The sequence below is a fragment of the Myripristis murdjan genome, chromosome 11 (assembly GCF_902150065.1).
Source record: "Myripristis murdjan chromosome 11, fMyrMur1.1, whole genome shotgun sequence".
Taxonomy (NCBI): domain Eukaryota; kingdom Metazoa; phylum Chordata; class Actinopteri; order Holocentriformes; family Holocentridae; genus Myripristis; species Myripristis murdjan.
In genome coordinates this window covers 12116971-12137445 of record NC_043990.1, presented here as the reverse complement: position 1 = coordinate 12137445, position 20475 = coordinate 12116971, and the positions used below count along the sequence as shown (strand labels likewise).

Sequence of the window (20475 nt, the reverse complement as noted above, 5' to 3'; positions counted from 1 at the left end):
TCTCACACACTCACTCTTGGAGCTGCCCCCCTCCCTCTTAGAAGGCAGCATGGACCGGGACAGCCACAGCGAGGACACGTTGTCAACTTTGGTTCTGGAGAACATTAAAGACAAACTGATTCATGCCTTCAGGGCGACAGGGGAGTCTCGGAAAGAGCTTCAAGACTCTGGCTCTGCTGTCCGCCCAGCCAGCATTGGCAGGAGTTACCAAGCCAACGAAGAGCTGCGGAGAGCAAAGATAGACGGAGCAATAACCTGGCTGAGGTCTGAACTGGTAAGTTTTTCTCTGCTGTGAGAAAAGTTAACCACTGGCAGGCAGGTTTTGCTATAGTTTTTATGCTTTTTGCACTTCTATGTACTTTCAAAAGTTGTTAAGTTGTTTGTATTGGTCCAGAAAAAGCCCTGGGATATCTATTGTTGAAGATTAATGCATGAAAAGATTGCTCATCTGCTCTTTTGTCATGCGTGGCCTTGTGGCTCTGTGACTAAGCATGTACAATAGAGCTTCTGACACACTGATCTGATTCTTTCATTGATGCCTTGCAGCTGGAGATGCGCTCGCAGGACCGTCAGCTGGCTCAGACTCTACTGGGGCTTAACACAGAGATCCAAAGACTGAGGAGGGAGAGCTATGGGGGTCTGGAAGTAGAGGGGGATGATCAGCAGTGAGTAGCCTCAGCAGAGTGCACCCTCTCTGGGGAAGGCTTCAGGGCAAGAGAGCTGCAGAGAGAGCAGCAAGAAGAATGAGCTAATGCTGGAGACCATGGAGAGCAAACACTGGCTCTGCTGATGTGCAACAGAAACCCTGTCAGGTGGAATAATTTCGCTGTAAAGGTCACTGGGATTGCATGACTGATGAGGGCATTCACCCCGTCTTTGACTTGATTAAATAGCTCATTGTAATTGACTGTGACTCGTGGTGAAAACATGACACCAGTTGCATGTAAATATCCCGGCTTGAGGAAAGAGAGAGATAAATTGGAATTGGGTCATCTAATGTTGACCATTTTTTGTCTTTTTTAACAAGGCTGAGAAACATATGACCATAATAAAAAACAAACTACAATGTCCCTTCAGAATAAAGACATTCAGCTTTATTGACTATAGGTTTATACTCAAGATTCCAACTGTATATTTGAAATTTTGAATGGAAATTAAAAAAAGAAAAGAAAAAAGAAATTCAATCAGTTTATTGCCACAATGATTCCAGTTTTGTGATATGACAAAAATAAAAAAAAGTATATCCATGCTGTTTTCATGTCTTTTTTATTGTGTTGGCATACTGTAACATTGCAGTACCTGTTTCAAAACGTGACCTGGAGCTGGAAAGTCAGGCGTGGTTAATAAATACAACCATCACTCTCAACCATCCCAAACAGTTTCTAGCTTATTCAGATGTTACACTAATCCAGTAATTGTGAGCACCGCTGTGTCTTCAAGTATTAACAAAGTCACTGAACAGAGATTCCCCCTGCCTTGAGAGATGTTTAGGTTCTCAGACAGGATTGAAATCAGACAAAATGCAGTCGTTTAATCAGTAGTAGTGGAAGTAACCAGCATGCAAAAAGTTGCAGTGAAGTTAAGGCTGTAAGGCTGAATCCATTTTGTGTAAACACTTACAATGGAAAAAGATCAAGTGAGCTTTCTCCAGACACAAAGCACTATGCGGACTCTGGCAGGTTCACTCATTTCACTGAGTTATTATATACAGTTATGATGACACTTATAACTCACATTTTTGTACAGTATTAGGAAATCAGCTCATCAGATTTAGAGAAATGGTGGTGGCATCCATGTTTGAGTGCCTTCTCATTTGTTTACACAGAAAAAAAAAGTTTTTCTTTATCTATCACTCACACACAATACTACACAAAGGCACCAATAACAGCCTTTAGGTCGTTCTATAATACAGGACATATGCTATCCACTGTCATACAACTCACATGCTATCTTAAAGTAATAGCAGCCTTTCTGAAATCGTCATGTTACAGTTACACCTTTGTAATGAAAATTGAAATAATAATGAATTAATTGTCTAGTGATGATTTTGTTAGAATAACATTTTTGTTTGAGGATGTAAATGGACGTACCTTTAACTACACATGACGGCTGAGTGTGTGTAATTGGTGTAAGTATAACCAACTAGCTACTCAGTATATTACCATTAACAGCACATCACCATGCTAGGATCATGGTGAGTTTACATGACCTCACTGTTTACAAGCTGAAAGTCTCCTCAACTCCACCCATCCTCTCCTCTTCCCTCTCTCTGAAAAGAAGTGAGAGGTGGAAATTAGGAGGAGAGTTTATTTATCTTGGCTCTCTTGTAATTGTGTAGGATTGTACAGAGTGCATGAGTTGAGGAGAAACTTACAAAGTTTAATTCATTTTTTTTTTTTAAGGCACAGAGCTTCTCCTGCTGAACGCCCTCTTGCCCAAAGCCCCCGAGGCGATGGGAGGCGTCCTCAGGCAGGAAATGGGAAAGCCCACCTCCCCTGAACTGGAGTAGAGGCTGCCGCTTCCTCGGTCGCTCTCAGAGTCCCAGCAGCTGCCCTCCTCCTCTCCCTCCTCCTCTTCCTCTTCCTCCTCGTCTTCCTCCTCAGACAACCCCTGCTTCAGTTCTTGGATGCCAGAGTGAAGCTCCATCAGCTGCCGGATCAGAGCCTGGTCCTGGGAGCGCATCTCCATCTGCAGACACAGGATGCATCTCGGTTTATTCACCCGTTTAACTACATGTGACGGCTGTTTAGGTGCATTTAGGATAAGTACTCACTGTGGGCCAGTATCCAGTAACATCAGAAATCACAATATATGTAAGTTGTAACAAATTGAAACCAATTACAGTTGTCAAATCTGAAAAAATGTGCAATCTATATGCCATGTGCTAAGTTCAGATTTTGTATTGCACCATTTTAATAGGGAGAGTCGGTGTTGTGTTAAATGATGAATTATAAGTCTAATTTAAATCTCTATAGGCAGAACATCAGTTACATGAATATATGCAAAGAAGAAAAAATGATGCTATGGAAAGTTGCATTGTGCCCATACAAATAAAATAATAAACTAAACAGAACTAAGACTTTCTTGGAGGATGGTGGTAATGTCAATTATCATGATATATGAATGGGACAATATCTCGATATTAAATTCTGGATATTGCCCAAGCCTAATTTATACACAGGTGGACGGATAAACAGAGACAGATGACACCACACGTCACGTGATGCAGGAAACAAAAGCGCTCGGTGGAGATAAAAGTGGACTTTGACAAAAGTCTCCTTCTTGATTAAACTGAGCGGGTTCATGTCCTCACCATGCGCCATTCCAGCCATTTCATTCGAACGCTGCCTTCATTCAGATGCAAATGCCTTCTCTGTTGTCCTCTTTCTTCCTATTTTATGAGAGGCTGTCTAATTGCTCGCTTTGTAAAATAGAATATTCAGAATTCCACCAACTCCTGCGTCCAAGTTTGTCCTAAGGAGTGAGGAATGTCCCAAACAAAAAAAACTTCTTGGCCCAATCTGCATTTCTTTTCTCTGTTAATTACAGCACCAGGCTGAGACTGGGCTGCAGCTGAAAGATGCTGATTTTTTTTCACCGCCTTTGTAAAACACATGGAAGAATGAGAGAAGAAACATGAACTTTCCTTTGAGGGAAGGTAGACATGTGGGCTTCCTGGGGGTTCACCTCCCCATCCCCAACCCCCTGACCTTTCCCAATAATGTGCGAGACAGTGTGAGTGCATATGTGTGTGTATCTAGCTGTGCCTGAGCCCTTTATTTGGCTGAATTATCCTGACTACAGAGTCTAAATCGTGGGGATTTGTGTGGATTGCACAGCTCACTAACCAACTTCTTGTTCCTTCCTGTTTTCTTCTTCTTCTTTGGGAATCAATGAATACAGCGCCTTGGGACTTGATTAGAGGTGATGGTGGCATTTGGTAGAGGTTACCTCTAATTGTGCTGGATTGCAGCCCCAGCACAGCAATTGTCTTGCGAACACTAGACACAGGAGCTGGATCTATGCCGCTTTCACACAAGTGACACAAACCATCTCATCTCCAAAGGGTATTACCCGTTGGTTGGTATGAAGGAAAAGTAATTGGGTTTCCGAGTTGGAAGGTGTCCTTTGGGTCTGCCTTTTACAAATAAAAGCCATTGTCAGTGGTCTTACTTTTACTTCCTGGGAGATCAGTGCTCATTTTAGTTCCTCGGCTGGGGCATTCATACACTCATCATAATGATATAGTCTTGAAAAACAACAAATCTATGCATATACAAAGGTTGTTTCTATCACAGCTCAAGACTGCTTTTAGGTATCATGTCCTACATACCTGGAACGACCTGCAAAAGACTATGGAAGGTGACAACTTTGAAAGCATTTAGTCAAATCTGCAGAAATTTAAATGTATTTTTCTCTCATTCTGTCCTTATAAATTCCTTGCTTGGTATGTATGTGCTGTTGACTGATTCGATTTCATTTTGTTTGATATTTTGTTTTCTCTCTCCTTGAATATGTCCTTGGCTGCATTGTGAATGAGGGCTCCTCCGACAGTACACTCCAAAACTTCAGTGTAAAATGAAATGAAATTCAATTAAAGTCAACGGAGAAAAGTGTGACATCTCACTTGCTAATGTGTTGAAATGGCATGGCCCCTGAGCCATTTAGCTCTGTGGCTGCCTCGCACTGTGATGAGCAGACATTAGCATAGGTAACAGCTTTTCAGAGGTAACCGTCTCTGCCAGTGGGATGTTATTAAAGCAGCCTGAAGGCCTCTGTGTTTACTGGCTGTTTTGTCCGGCTCTTATTCTGACGCCTAGTCTTTCATGCTCTGTGTGCTCAGGACACTCGGTTACCATGACGAGCTGTCTGGGTGAATGCTCTAAATGCCGAGTGATATATTAAGCAGTGACAATGAGTCTTACACAGTTGCTCGCACAGACACAAGCACACACACACACATGCAGAGACATACACACACACACACACACACACACACACACAGCCTCTTTAACTGGAGAGGGCAGTTTAGAGAGGGTGACATTGTAACAACATGACCTACACGCATCTCACAAACAAAAAGGCAATAACTTGGGCGTCCTGCACAATAGTATCCTGAATGACCTGGGAGGTCGGCGACAAATGGCTTGACCTTAGGCCTAATCGCCAGTAAAAGAGAATACCTCTGTATCGTCCTGCAGTCAGGGACCACACAGAGGGTTTTTACAGCTTCAGTATATTGTCATGCTTTAGCTATGGAACAGGTTTGTCTCCATACCCCTACATAGGAATCTAGCAGCACTGTAATGCATTTACAAAAACGGTATTTGTCATTCCTCAGGTTACAATCACACATTTGGCTGGAAGATTTTTTATGACACCCACTAGGACTCGCTTAGTGGCAAGGATCTCTCCATGCAATACCGCAATACATGGCTCACGATACAATACGCTGCAATACTCTACTGAGCTGACTGAGAATGAATAAACAGAGCTTAAAATACCATGACATCTGGGTAGACTAGTAAAATCTACAACACATTCAATGATAAATGACACTTTAATGCAACAGTTCATATCACAATCCACTCATATGAAATAAATGTGCATAAATGGTGCACATCAATACAAGGGCCAAAAGAATCAATACAGTATTGCAAAAAGTATTGCAATACTCAGCTGTATCGATTTTGTTGTGCAGCTGCAACTGACATTGCATGACCTTTTAAAGCCTTGCAGCTCTTACGTACAACTTCAGTGTGCTCAGTGGTGCTGCAGGTTGTCATACAGTAAGTTATTTTAAAATGCTTGACCTCAGCAGAGCACCGGTCTTACCAGCTCCCTGCGCAGCCAGGCCAGCGCACTCTCGATGTCCAGTTTGTAAGGGCTGCCTCCCCCGGTGGTGCACCCTTCCCTGAGGTGGTCGGCTTGGGTTCGAGGGTCCCGGCACGTGCTGGGTCCTGCTGGCTTGCAGTCGTCGAAAGTGGCGGTCTTACAGGAAAAGTCTCGCAGTCTGGTTAGGACCACTTCCATCATGATAGGTCTCGTTTCCCTTTCGTGAAATGAATCAGAGATGTGTTCAGATGTTTTCTCAGGAGTGGGATTTGTGTCTGCTGTTTCTCTCAGCTGTAGCACACATACAGCGTTGTCTGGGTACTGGTCTCTCTATCCCTTCTCTGTTTACTACTCCTTCTGTTATGGGTTCCCTGGCAGTTCACAAGAACTTATGAGGAACTCTCTCTCTCTCTCTCCCCCTCCCTCCCTTTTTGTCTCTCTCTCTTGTTCGCTCATTCTTTTTGCCTCACACATTTACCCCAACTCCTTGGCATTGCGGGGCTGGCGTCATTGGAGTGTGAGTTTGTGTGACGGTGCAGGTCTGACGTCAGTGCATTGTCCAAATGCTTGATTTGGAGTTGTTTACCACTTTTGGGGGTCTTTTATGACACACACACAGACACACACAGTGATCAGTGGCACAGGGAGGAGGGGAGAATGAGGTGAGCAGTTACCAGGGCTACGATAGCTGTGTTTTGAAAATGACTCGCTCTGTAACGGTCCTGGCTTGTTGTTTGCTAGAATACAGGGACACAGGATAGAGTGTAAGCATGCACATGATCAGACACTAGGGCTATGTTCACACAGCGGCTGAACAAGTGTCCCAGTTCTGATTTTTTCCCCAGATCTGATCTTTTTGCCTTCGCTGCTCACATCCACATCAGTGTGAACTGCTCTCTACTGTGAGCCCACAAGTGCACATTTACAACAAGCATACATGCTAATAAAAAATATAAATGACATGACAGTCCATCATCACCATGAATAGAACAGTGGTGCAAGCATTCATTTTGCAAATTGTTTACTGTGGTTAACAGTGGTGTGGTGGCAGGCCGTCAGCTGTTCAGGTTGACAGCAGGGAGTTAATGAAAGGGCTTGGGTTGAAGCATCTTCCCATATATCTATTAAACGCCTCCCTGGCACTGTTGCTGTTATCCGCCATGTTTTGTTTTGGCCTCGACTGCTGATAATGAATGAAAAATGATGCGCTGACAGTGATGTGAATGTGCTCAGCGGGAAAAAAAAAACCCCAATATGAATTCTGATGTGAACATTCACACAGCTGTCGCATCAGAAAGTGAATGAGAATTAAAAATTTCAGATTTAATGTGGGTTTTTTTTGCACTCACTGGCATTAAAAGCTGGTCTATGTCACATTTGAGGAAAAAAATCAGATAAAGGCCACTTTTTACTAGCAGTCTGAACGTAGCCATAGAGACTCACACAAACACACTCACACACACACACACACACACACACACACACACACACACACAGTGGTGGGGCGAGTGAAGTTCTCATGGATCCGGTCGCAGTGTCAGGGTGTAAAGAACAGTGTGAACAGCCATGTGTAACTAACTCCTCTCGCTCTCTGCAGCCCCTAGCAACGCAACGGGCCACCTATTCAGAAACGTTTGGCAAACCAAACACACGGCCCGATTCTCCAGAGCCTGCAGACAGTAAGGACCAAAATAGCTTCAACACATTGGGGGCTATTTTTAGAGGCGAATTGACTCTGCTTTTTGAGCGTTTAAACAAAACAAGTGCCGTCACACTCAAAAAGGGAAAGAAAGGCAGCCAATGAAAGAACTTGTGTGATCATCTTTGGACTGAGAGGCACTGATGAAAGAGGCAGCTTCGATCATGTTGCATTTAATTTTTTTTTTAAAGAATTACTTGGTCAAAATCACATATCTGGCAACAATTATGCACATTTTTGAATATCTGTATCAACTATCTTATTTAATATTCAAATTCAATACATATCTTCATATCTTTAATAGGATTTTCAGCATATAGTTTCCAATTGACATGTCTAAAACTATATTTGGTTTTCGACAAGCATCTCCCTCCAACAAAAACCCTTCAGTTTGAAAACCTCCAGCCAAGTCAAGTTCAGTCCCTCTTCCCCTCGCGCTTGACCTGACGCACTTGTTGTAGATGGTTATTTATCGCCACCTTGTGGTGAATTTTCGCAACGACATAGACGCAGCCTGACGCAGAAAAGCTCCCATTCACACAGCTGCACCAGATTATGTCATCTTGGGTCATTTATTCATTCGAGAGACTTCCCTGTATAATTGCGTTGAAACCGCAAATTAAAACGCCCAACAGTCAATAGTTTGCCTGGATAGATACTTCTATTATTATGACCTTTTGCTTTATTGACAGACTTTAATTTGGGGGCTTTTTTGATGATATTGTGGTTGTGTTACTTCCAACCATGTTAATGAAACGTGTGTGCTTTTACTGCTGAATAAAGAGTCGTATATACTAGCAAAGACATTGTTGTTTAAACGAAAACTGACAAGAAGAGGAGTAACTTTAGGATGTTTTCTTCTTAAGCATCTTTCATATTACAACCAAACGCAACGACAAACACCCAGAATTCTACATTACCCATTCAGTCAGTGTATTTAAGCACACTTGTCTTATTTCGAGCTTATTATTTGACCCAGCAATCCAGTGTCTCTAAATAGCCTCTGTCTGTGACTTTTACACTCTGTCCTTTAAAGCTGCAAGTTAAATTATTATCGAGCTGCTTAAAGTTGCAAAGGCTTCCAGCGCGCAGTTTGATTAATGTTTGATTTTCATTTTTAATGTTTCCGACAGAGAACAGGCGGCCGAGTCCCAGAAGGTTTAGCTCGGCTGGGGCTTGATCCACATCACTGATGAGTACAGACCACTGACTGCATGGCTCAGTCTATTAAAAATCACTCACCAGCAGTCACCATGGGTTGTTGCAACTGTGTTTTTAGTCTAGTTAGGCATTTAAATGGGCTTGTGTTTTGCTTCGTTGTATTATGTTTTTTGTAAAGTCTTCTGCATTTATTGTAGACCAGGCCTGTTCAACGAGCCGGGCCGGAGACGGCCCTTTTTATTTTTTCTGTGGCCCGCCACACACTACCTGTAAAACAGGTAACCTACGTATTTCTGAGCCATAGACGTATAATATATCTATATGCTGAGCTTTTTTGAACCACTTCCTGTATGCAGGGCTTTCAAGTGCCACGCATTGGGTGTGAGACACGCATTTCAACCCGTTCACACGCTCACCTTGTATTTCTCAGAAGATGTCAATTGCAGACGGCCCCCCCACACCATATCTCCAAATCTAGGCTGCTGCCCATTTTTCCTCATCACCCAGCACCAAGGTTGCTGCAAGCGGCCATGCATTTGCACACGGTGCGGGCAGTAGTAGTCACAAGGCTTCATCAAAAACTCGAGTTGTTTGCACCCTTGAATGCTTTGTCAGAAAATCACACGACCACGCTCTGCTGGGGACACATAAAAAGAAGAGGAGAAAAACCTGGATGAACACAGAACTATTTGAGAAGCTTAATGTCCATTTTTTATTTTTTTTTTAAAAAAGAGCAAACTTGAATTGAGTAGGTGCCAACTTTCCCAGTTCATTTTTAAAAAGTTTTCTTTTGTGATTTAATCACTGTTCTTTTGTGATTTAATCACTTGAATCACTGTGTTTTTTTTCGACTTTTTTCGACTTTTTTTGTGATTCAGATATTCTCCAGAAATTCAGTCATGTTCAGGAAGAATCCAGAAAAAATTCATCTGATAAGCGACTCTAGAAATCTCTATACCATCTCGGGAAGGTAAGGAAAGTTGACTTTTGACTCACAAAATATTGAGGAAAGTTATTTAAACATATTGTTGGATAATATTTTTTGTTAATTGTTAGATTTATTATTATTATTATTATTATTATTATTATTATTATTATGCAAGCAGATTTATTGTTGGCCAAGTCAGTTTCTTGATAAGCAGACAAATATTTTTCAATCATGGCGATCGTCTCGGATGTGGGCAGTATCTTTGCCCACGTTCTCTTGTTTGGTAAAATCTGATTTTCCACACGGGTCAGGTCCGCTCCGCTCCGCTCCTCGCTGGTATTAGCAGTGCGCAAACACCCGGCCTCCTGCACAAGACACCTCCGCTCCTTGACGCTGATTGGCTGAGTCATGCTCGCAGCCGCTGTTGTGCGCACCTGTGGCCGCGGGGCAGGTATTCAGACGCTCCGCAAGTGCGCTGTTCAACAACTATGGGACAAAATAATTTTGTCAAGTTAGATCAAGACAAGCCATTTGCATCTTCGCATCATTGTTCATGCATCGTCTGACTTTTAAAAGCAATAAAACAGCAAGTGAACGCACACCAAAACTGATCAAAATTCCCATTTCCCTAATTCATTTCCTGACCAGACTCATCAAACTATTTTTTATATCATTCATATCTGCGGAGTGCAAAGGGCGTACATTAGGCCATTGTATTTGATTTTCTTTTTTCTCCATTTCCAATATTGCTTTAGTCTTCTTATGTAATATTTGTACATATCCTGCTGGAAAATAACAGCCTGGCTGGTGGCGTCTTGCAGAGGTGTTTCTGGATGTTTTATACTTTATACACGGTCTCAGCTGAAAAACAGGATGGTGGTGTTGGTCATGTGGGTAGCAGCAGTTGTCAGACCACTGAGCGTTTCACTTGCTCCTGACTGCTGTATTTGAATGACGATTTTCATGGTCTGCAGTTGATTACAATGGATTTGAGTGCACTGAATTGCTGAGAAAAGAAACATCTAGAGTACATAATGTGATATAATCTGTATCTGGACTTTATTTTTATATTCAGTCACAGTTATGTAAAGATATTGTACAGGAGGAATTCTCTATCCTGCAGCTATCTCTGCAAACAGCCAGAAATGGAGATTAGGGGGGAAAAAAAGGCCATTAAATCACAGTTGCCATGCTTGTGATGTTACATGGTAACCATGGTATTTTAGGACAAATCATGGTTTTTAATATGTCATGGTCTTCAGTATTTTTCCCCCATGGTAATTTCCATGGTAGCCATAGTTGTTATGGTTGATGTTTTAAGATGAGATTGTTGATTCTCATGGGGGTTTCAATGGAAAACTCTGTATATAAAGTACCATGGTTGTGAATCATGGTTGCATGTGTCATGGTTTGGAGTCATGGCTTTGGTAGGATGGCAGGATGATTTTGCACTGTGATGCATCCCACAGTTACAGTGCAGAACTGGGGTGCACATCATACCAGCACAAATCAGGGTTTGCCCTCGGCCTGTGGTGTGTGCTAAAGTTGCAAATACAGGAGATCAGCCACATAACTGTAGACTATTGTGCAAAGACTTAGAGCTATCTTTTTAAAAGTAGGCTCAAAATATTCTCTGTAAATCAGTATTAATGGTGAGCCTCCACTTAGGTATATTTGCACAGTGAGGATACAGCAGCCATGAATGAAACTGTATTGGTGCTCATCAACGATGCTGATTGTAAGTCAGTCATCCACAGAATGCAACCGATAACAGCAGCAATAAGTGAGACAGTTTTGGTTGTCAAAGCAAAACAACATCAAATTAAAGCAGGACAGAAAACACAGAAAACACATCCAGCTGGCAGCTTGGAGACACCTGACCTGGTAGATGTAATGGAGAGAATTACTGAATGGAAGAGTTACAAACTCTTGGATTTAACACACTGTTGTCTTGGCTGAAACTGAAAAGTGAAGTGGGATTGTTTTTCTCTAACATATTTTAGAAAACACGAGGCAGTGCCAGGATTTGGTGGCTCCGGGCTTTGGAAAAAAGTGTTACTCTCACTCACAAATGCTTAGAAAAAGTGTTGAAGAATAAAATGTAGAAAATTATCATAAAGAAACTCTTCAACATAAGTCGCTCCAAATTGTTCAAACACAGAAATAAGAACTCTACCTGCTGCTCTGTTAACATGTCTTCATCTTCTTTTTTCTTTTGCATTTCTCTTTCTCCTGATACTTAATCAGCATGACCAACGAGGAGGCATTACAGAAAGATGGCCCTGATGGCATCAAGCATTGCCATGACAACAGCCGTGCACAGGAGGATCGTGAGCGAGAGAAGAAAGTTGCCAGGAAGAGGCTGTACGTGGTCTCCGCCGTGTGCGTGGTGTTCATAGTCGGGGAGATCCTTGGTGAGCCGTTTGTCGGTTTCTTTCTCCACCTTTTTTCTGTTTTCCATAAGATCACTGTGCCTCCGATAAATGTGATGGTTCTTCAAGCTGTTACACCTGAGGATTGGCTGTTAGGAAGTTGACCAGTTGATCCTTTGATCAGATATGCTCATGCTGAGTTTAGTTTAGTTCATTTTAAGTCTCCCAGTCACATTAATTTCCATGTTTTGTCTTTGTCACCTTTCCTCTCACTCATGAACTTTTCCATACTTCACTATTTCATTTGGTCTGTCTTGAATGGATATTGCTCTTCTTTCCTTCTGCATTGTCTCTTTTTTCACTTTTCCCTGCTTCTCTTACTTTTTCTGCTCCTCTCTGTCTTTTCTCCCCTCTTCACTCCTCTCTTCCTCCCCCTTGTCTCATCTCCACCGCCCACGTTCTTGTACCGTCTCCTGAATCTTTCTGCATTGTCTCCCCTCTCTCTGCCTCTTTCCTCTACGCTCTCTCTCCTCCCTCCTGTAGGTGGCTATTTCGCAGGCAGCCTGGCAGTGATGACGGATGCGGCCCACCTGCTGGTGGACTTGACCAGCTTCATCATCAGCCTGTGCTCTCTCTGGCTCTCTTCCAGACCTGCCACACACAAGCTCAGCTATGGCTGGCACCGTGCAGGTAAGAGCTCATTTATATCAGGAGCTGCCGCTGGCATTGTTGTTGTTGTAGCATTTTAGAGGTGCACTCACTGTAATCTTATTTGGCCACATACTGTCAGCCTGAATCACAACATGGGGCCACAACAGAGAAGACTGTCCTATCCTTCTTAGCTGGAACCCCATAGATTTGCCCCAACTGCCCAAATGAAATTATAGTGTTAGGTATAGACACTGGTGAAAAACAGTCTGCCCCCACATGGACTGACAAAATCATTATAACTGATAGTCCCCATTAATCAAGCTCCCATTACTTGTACTTTATGGAAAACAGTGTATACTATAAGGCATAAATAAAAATTACAACCAACAACACCCTCACTTGATGGTATACAAATTTAACTTACATCCATCAAATTAAACTGCAAAATTTGTCAAATTGATTTTGTTTTGTTTGATAATAAAAAGTAATGCATGACCAACAGTTATGCATTGATTAAAATGATCGAGGAGAACACAAACGTATTTCCAGCGTGGTCCTAACCTGTACCTTGCAGTCTCTTAGGTTGTTTTGCCTTCTTTCTGTAGAGGTGGAAATTAACTGAGTACATTAACACAAGCACTGCCTTGAGTACAGTGTTTGGTTAATGGCACATTACTAGAGTATTTCCATTTTGTGAGACTTTCTACATTTACTGCAGGACATTTCAGAGGGAAATGTAGTTGGTAGTTACTTTGAAGAATAAACGTTTATGTGCATAATGGAAAATAGTATGCATTGTCCGAGCAACTAGCCAATAGTGCATCACAGTTGGACCAACAAAAAAAGGCTTCTTACATGTTAATGCATCAATAGTTTAACACTCAAAAAAGGGACTAATCTTCACAATGACTACTTTTACTTTTATATCCATTCACATTTTATTTCCAAAATGTAAAATTATGGGGAGACTTTTACATTAACGTTTTACCAGTACTTTTATTACTTTGCTATTCTTATTTAAGTATAGCTTTTTCAACCCTTGTTATCACTTTCTTCATTTGGCCATTCCATTTCTGACTGAGATAGCGTGACAAAAACATCGCGTCTCGTTTCTCTTGCTTTCTCTGTCTCTCTGCTCTCTGAATCATTCCATCCATCCATCTCTCCATCCATGCAGAGATCCTTGGCGCATTGCTGTCAGTTTTCACCATCTGGCTGGTAACAGGTGTGTTGGTTTACCTGGCCATAGAGCGTCTCATCAGCGATAACTACACCATCGAGGGCACTGTCATGCTCATCACGTCTGGCTGTGCGGTGTTGGCCAACATTATGTGAGTGGCACAAACAGACCCAATTTTTACTCTACAGCTTTAATTAGGGGTGGAACATATACAGTACTTATACTATATTAATATCATGATACGAGACTAAATTTTGGGGACTTTGGATATCCTAACTTTTCTTGGCTTTAAAGCCTATATTAAAAGGATGCAATTTTCAGAACTTATTATTAGACTCAGTAATCTCTTGTGTATCTTATGAAACCACCAATAGTCATCCTATTCAGTGTCGTTGCAACACTGATATTGAGGTATTCAGTCAAAGATACTGTGATAGTTGATTTTGTTCATATTGCCTAGCCCTTTCTTTTAATTGTAGGTATGGTTAAAGATTGGATTACATTTATGACTTACAGTGAAAATACCTCCTACATCAGAATTTATTTTATAGATGGTACAGCCACACATAATGTATTGTCCCGTGTCTTGACAGCATGGCCCTCACCCTTCACCAGTCCGGACATGGGCACAGCCATGGCGGGCTCAGTTCACATGGGCATGGCCACAGTCCAAAGAAGGAAAATGGACACTCTCAGACCTCAAATAATACCCACACCCATGATGAAAATGGAGACGTGGAGCAGAGAGGAGCCGAACATGGTATGTTGCCAGAGAGCAGAGGTTGTGTAGGAGGGTGAAGAGTTGAATGTCTCTGCCAGACATCTATAGAGTCTTCCAGATATGCATTTTTACACAATATAATTACCGTCACAACGTGCAGCTGGTCTCACTGTGTCCTGCTATTTTGATTTAACAGGAGTGAGGTTCCAGCAGGCCAACGCCAGCGTGCGAGCTGCCTTCGTCCACGTGGTCGGAGACCTTCTCCAGAGCCTCAGCGTGCTGGTCAGCGCCGTCATCATCTTCTTCAAGGTCAGAAGTGTGAAAGTGTCTCAGAGAGTGAAAATTAGATCCATGAGGTGAGGTGAGGAGTAGAAAGGAGGTGTGAAATAGATCAAGAAAAAACTTGACTGGTATCAACCCCTCAGCCTCAGACTTTTCTCCTGTTGAAAATTGTTCAACTGGAGCTGATTTTAGAAACCTAACCTCACTGTCCAATGATCTTGTTAATACTAAACCGGCTGCGTTATTGCATTTTATTGTAGAACAGTGTTAATCAAAGACTGGGTGGGGAAAGATGATCAAAATGAATGCCTAAGATTATTTTTAAGAAGCTGGTCTCTAAAAGCAATAGACTTGAATTGATAATGTAATAACTTTTCAATATGTAATAAAAGCCCAAATGGCTTGAAGATATAATAAAACCGGTTTATATAATATTTTCCCAGATTTAATAAGATCTTGTTAATACATTTACTAGCAATTATTACTCTGCCATTGTTGTTTTTATCAGTTAAAAATATGACATCTCTTAAGAAGTGATGAAACCCCCTCTAACAATAAATATTGCCAGTTAATATAATAATATGATGTTATGACATGGACTAGCAGGTTTTATTATATGTTCTTACCCATTTAGAGGGACATTTTTATTACATTTTTTGCAAGTTATTACATTATAAGGCAGTCCATAATAGCAGTTTCTCAGGAATATTATTATTTTTTAAGTTATCTGCTGTTGCTATGAGGCTGCTGAGGCTCAGTTACTCTGTGTTCTCGGTGCTAAGAGCAAGCTAAGCTGTCAGGAAGGTGCAGCAGCACGTCCTTTTTATTGAAAACACAGCCTGATGTGACACACTGTTTTCTTCCTTGTCTGATGAGTTTCTCGCGCTGGCGATCATCTTCAAAGGCGATCCGTATTACTGTTATAGTTTTCTATTATGAGAAATTCCAAAACCAGACAGTTCATTCTCGCTGTCCTATATGCATCAATATTGTTCAATTAGTGCCTTTATTGAACTTAGCTGACTAATTAAGTATTTTAATCCTTGGTATTGATGAATATCATCCTCAGGAAACACACTGTTCACACTCCCAGAGGCAATCACATGATTTGCTTCCACAAATAACACTGACTGATAATACTGACTCTTACGGAGTGGCAGCCCATCCGTATGGGCAGGAGCAGGCAGGAAAAATCCTTCCACCGAGAAACATCATTGATCCTTATAAACACTTAATACATTATATATTGTTTTCTATTAAACATGACCCAACTACTGTGATCAATGAATCAGTTACTTAATATTTGATATGTGCATTAAATTTTCAGTCTTCCCGGCTCAATGATGTGTGAGATTATTAACACATCTCCTCAGGGAATTTTTTTATTGCACCCTATGGTGAAGCGGAAATTACAATAAACACTAATACATTACATGCGTTGGGGCAGCAGAGAAATTGCCCCATTTCTTACTAGCAACTCCACATGATGGTGGAGTTGCTCCCTTGTGTGTGCGTGTGTGTGTGCGCGTGTGTGTGTGTATGTGTGTGTGTCGTAGAGCACTGCTGTTTTCATTCTACTTCTGTCTTCGTCAGCCCATAAAGTACGTAAACCGAGAGGGCATCAGGGTGAAATAACAGTAGCCCTGTCCTTATGATGAAAAAGAAATTGAAGTGGACTTTGCTTGTTATTTTACTTTGTGTCTTTACCTCGGTGGAGTTGTAGGATAGAAAGCTGCGTACACACTATCGGGTTAGACAATGACGCCAATATAAAGATTATAAATAAAATCAAGCTTACAGGGTTGTCAGTATCTGCCCAATCAGTTGCCACTGGTCTTAGCTCTCTTTAAGACTGGAATTAGTAGTGAACCTTCCTCTGTTTATTTGTTTATTCCAGCCTGAGTACAAGATGGCTGACCCCATTTGTACCTTCCTGTTCTCCATATTTGTCCTGGGCACCACCCTCACCATTATGAGGGACATCCTCATTGTGCTGATGGAAGGTAAGGCAGCAGCAAACACTTTAAAAAACAATTTCAAGAGCAACGACATATTTGTAAGTAGTGGATAGGGAAATAAAGAATATTATACATCTTATACTCACCTTAATATATAATAGAGATCTATGAAACAGTACCACAGGGTGCAGTGTCTGATATTATGCCCACATGTGCAGTCTGAACTTAGTTTGTCCTTCCTGCCTTTCACATTCCTCTCTCTATGCATCGTGCCCCCTCAGTGCCCGCCACATTCACACCCCTGTGTGTCCGATTCTGTCTCTCTGATTATCTACCACTTTCACACTCTGTCATACTCGCTCTCCAACTCTCTTCTGCCTCTTTCTCCTTTTTTTTTTTTTTCCTTCTGCCCAGGCACTCCAGCCGGGGTGAAGTACAGTGAGGTGCGGCAGCGTCTGCTTGCAGTGAAGGGGGTGACAGCGGTCCACAACCTTCACATCTGGGCTCTCACCATGAACCAGGCTGTATTGTCGGCACACGTCGCCATAGGTGAGGGGAAATGGCCACGCACAATGTGGGCTCTGTTCATGGCTCTGCTCTGCATGTGATGACAAGTTTTCTCTTAACTTCAGAGTTTCCTACCTCACCTGAAATGTAAGCCAAAGCCACAAAAAAAGCAAACAAACATATTAATTCTGAGCATTTAAATGCGTTTTAGTGAATGCAACAAAATCCATATAACCTTCTGTTTATGCATGCAACCTTCAGCAATGACAGCAGCAACAGCTCTCAATCAGGAATTTTTGACAGCACTTTTAACCATGCAGAACGGATGATATGACTCTTGATTTACAAAAACATAATATGAATTTCGAAGAGGCTGGAGAACAATGCCGGGGTCTCAGACTTTTTGGCTATGTGATTTGACACAAACACAAATAAGAACTCACTATGATTTTAATAAGCAAATATAATGAACCAATTCTGAGGCTTTTTCTGATTTGTGGCCCCTTCTGTGAAAATGATTTACTTTATACTTGAAGACAGGATACTTGGACAGGAGCAGAACCAATGATTCGGCTTTGTTTCTGTTTTCCTTTTCTCTGTTTTCCTATCCGTTGTAAACACTGCTTGCTGAGATGGTTCTTTAAGTTGCATAGATACATAAACACGAGAGAGTGGGTGACTGTCGTTCATTGCCATTTCCTCGACCTTCCTCTCTCCTCCACAGATGACTCAGTGGATGCTCAGTCAGTCCTCAGGGAAATGACACAAGCCTGCTTCTCCTCCTACAACTTCCACTCTGTTACTATTCAAATGGAGAGACAGGCTGACCTCAAGCCTGGATGCACCCTGTGTGAGGACCCCAAGATGTAGGAATCTGTCTGGGACTGGGAAGGAGCAGCTGGACGCTCATCCGAATGAGGCTAAGTTACAAAACAATGCTTTAGTTGCAATGACATGTGGACTGTAGCAGTCTTTGGGTGCTCTGTACTGGTCAGTAGAGCCTTAGGTGGTTTGTTTTGCAGTGTGATCATCGCCCCACAGTCACATCACCGTGCCTCAGGGCCTCTGCACTCACATTCCCAAAGAAGCGATTATTGACAGAACTGCAAACTTGTGCCTGAATGCAAGTGAGGATAGCTAAAGACAGCATTTTCCCCTTTATAGTGGAAAAAGGTTAATGCAATATTCATCTATTTTATAGCTGATTTTAGGGAAAAGGTGCTCACTCTGTCTTCTGCCTTTACATTTGAACATATATAACCACCTGGTATTAATGAGTTATCTTGGCTTTTTGCCTGATTTTATTTTGAAGTGAAGGTTACTATGCACAATATAAAGCAAACATTCATCTTTTTCTGAATCTATCTAATCTGGGTTATCCTAAACCACTGGTTGTTTACTGGTATTTTATCTGTAAGGCTTTTAGGCTGGTACTAAAATACTGTTTTTATTAGTTACCATCTACTTAATGTATCAACCTGTGACACAAAGCTGCAGGATAAAGGCATATCCATTTGCACTGAGTTTGAAATACTATATGTACTGTAAACATAGATAAGTGAAAATTTCTATGTATGGGCTGTTACATAAGCAACTTGATGCTATCCACATGCAGTACTGTGCTTCCCAACTGTGTTTTAATATACATCAAACTGTATTTCCATTGCCAATGTACAGCTGCAAAGAAAAAGTTGAAATGAGGATGAATGATTTAATAAAATATCCCTCTTTTTCAAACACTCTCTCTGACCCTGATTTACAGTGTTGCGACAAAGTGCTGTATCCGTTTTAGTCTCTTAGTGTCTGATGGATGAGGGTTGACCAGTGAGGGTTGCTGGGCAGCAGGTGGGCAATTGTGTTGGGGTGCGCGCTGATCCTTGTTAACCATTTCCCCGCCTCGTCTTTGACCTTGAGCCTGTCTTGAGCTACCGGTTGGCCATTTTGGATATCAAGAGCCGTGTGACATATTTACTATCTTGTGTTTGACCTTCTATCTCGCTCTTCTGTGGACTGACAGCCTTATAGGCCTCTTGAGTTACAGTAGCATGGTCACGGGCATCATCAGGCTTGTGACGTGTAATTGGCTGGTGTTTGATGTACTATTACAACCTAAGAGTGTCAGTGAATTTAAAGCAGATGGGAATACAAAGCTGTTAGCACCCTGAATCTTGAGTTTCCTTTAAATTTCCCCTTAAAGTAGCTTCAAAGTTAGAAAAAAAAATCCCATATTGCATGACAGTGTCACATGTATATTCTATATCTATTGGCTGCAATGCTTCATTGAAGCTACATCAGGCTTATATTGGGTGAAATATTCAAACCTTCAATACTATTGTTTTATGACTGCACAATTACATCAATTAGAAAATACCTAGGTGCCATATCAATCATTTTACATCCACATTTACCTGTAATTCAGCAAGACATACTTAGTATCTTTGGAGTCTTTGAGATCTCCACTAGAATTTAAAATCAAGTCCTCTAGGTTTGAACAAAGCAGCGCGCGTTTGTGATGACTCGATGAATGATGGGACAAACAGAGTTGAAGAGGGTAATGCTACTTCTACCATATCAGTGTTAATGAAATTACCACCACATATTCTCTCCCCAGTATGACCATAGTCATGATTTGCAGATCATTTGCTTTACATTATTCATTTTTCTAATCATCATGCATTTGCTACTATCAGGATTTTAATCCATGTATAATTTTTTTTTTTTTTTTTTACATTAGAATTTGTTCTGTTTACACATGGCTGCATGATTACCTGCCCTTATGACTTATAACTCATTGACTGTTGTTCAGAATCTCCGACTGATTTCTGTATTCACCTCACTCACCCTCGGCAGCCGGCGTGTGTGTGTGTGTGTGTGTATGTGTGTCTATGTGTGTGTATGCACTGCTACCTGCAGCAGGAGCCTCCTGTTGCCAATGTGTTTGTGTGTCTTGCTCACGGCAGCTCCTTAGTACTCTCTTTGCACCACATTCGGTTCTGCTCATCAACCCCCTGCCTACATACATACACACACACACACACACACACCCTACCAATCTTTGCAGCGTAAACTCTTCTTCCACTTTCAATGAATGACAATTTATTGAACATACACATCTTTTAATTTCACCTCATAATACTCTTGTTTTGTTCATTTTTGTCGGTGTACCTCTAACATCCCCGCT

At 41.6% G+C, this 20475-nt stretch overlaps 1 protein-coding gene across 1 annotated transcript; it reads left to right on the top strand.

The window, feature by feature from the left end:
* Positions 1-9300: 9300 nt before the first annotated feature.
* Positions 9301-19036, top strand: slc30a8 (solute carrier family 30 member 8). Its single transcript, XM_030064415.1, has 10 exons — positions 9301-9443; positions 9574-9665; positions 11871-12037; positions 12539-12685; positions 13824-13977; positions 14420-14586; positions 14744-14856; positions 16727-16832; positions 17202-17336; positions 18019-19036. The coding sequence occupies exons 2-10, from the start codon at positions 9595-9597 to the stop codon at positions 18162-18164; spliced, it is 1206 nt and encodes a 401-aa protein (XP_029920275.1). The 5' UTR covers positions 9301-9443; positions 9574-9594; the 3' UTR covers positions 18165-19036.
* Positions 19037-20475: the final 1439 nt, after the last annotated feature.

Coding starts and splice junctions, on each gene's coding strand:
- slc30a8 (XM_030064415.1), top strand. CDS start 9,595: ATGTTCAGGAAGAATCCAGAAAAAATTCATCTGATAAGCGACTCTAGA. Junction 14,587..14,743: donor GCAGAGAGGAGCCGAACATG/GTATGTTGCCAG, acceptor TTGATTTAACAG/GAGTGAGGTTCCAGCAGGCC. Junction 16,833..17,201: donor CCTCATTGTGCTGATGGAAG/GTAAGGCAGCAG, acceptor CCTTCTGCCCAG/GCACTCCAGCCGGGGTGAAG.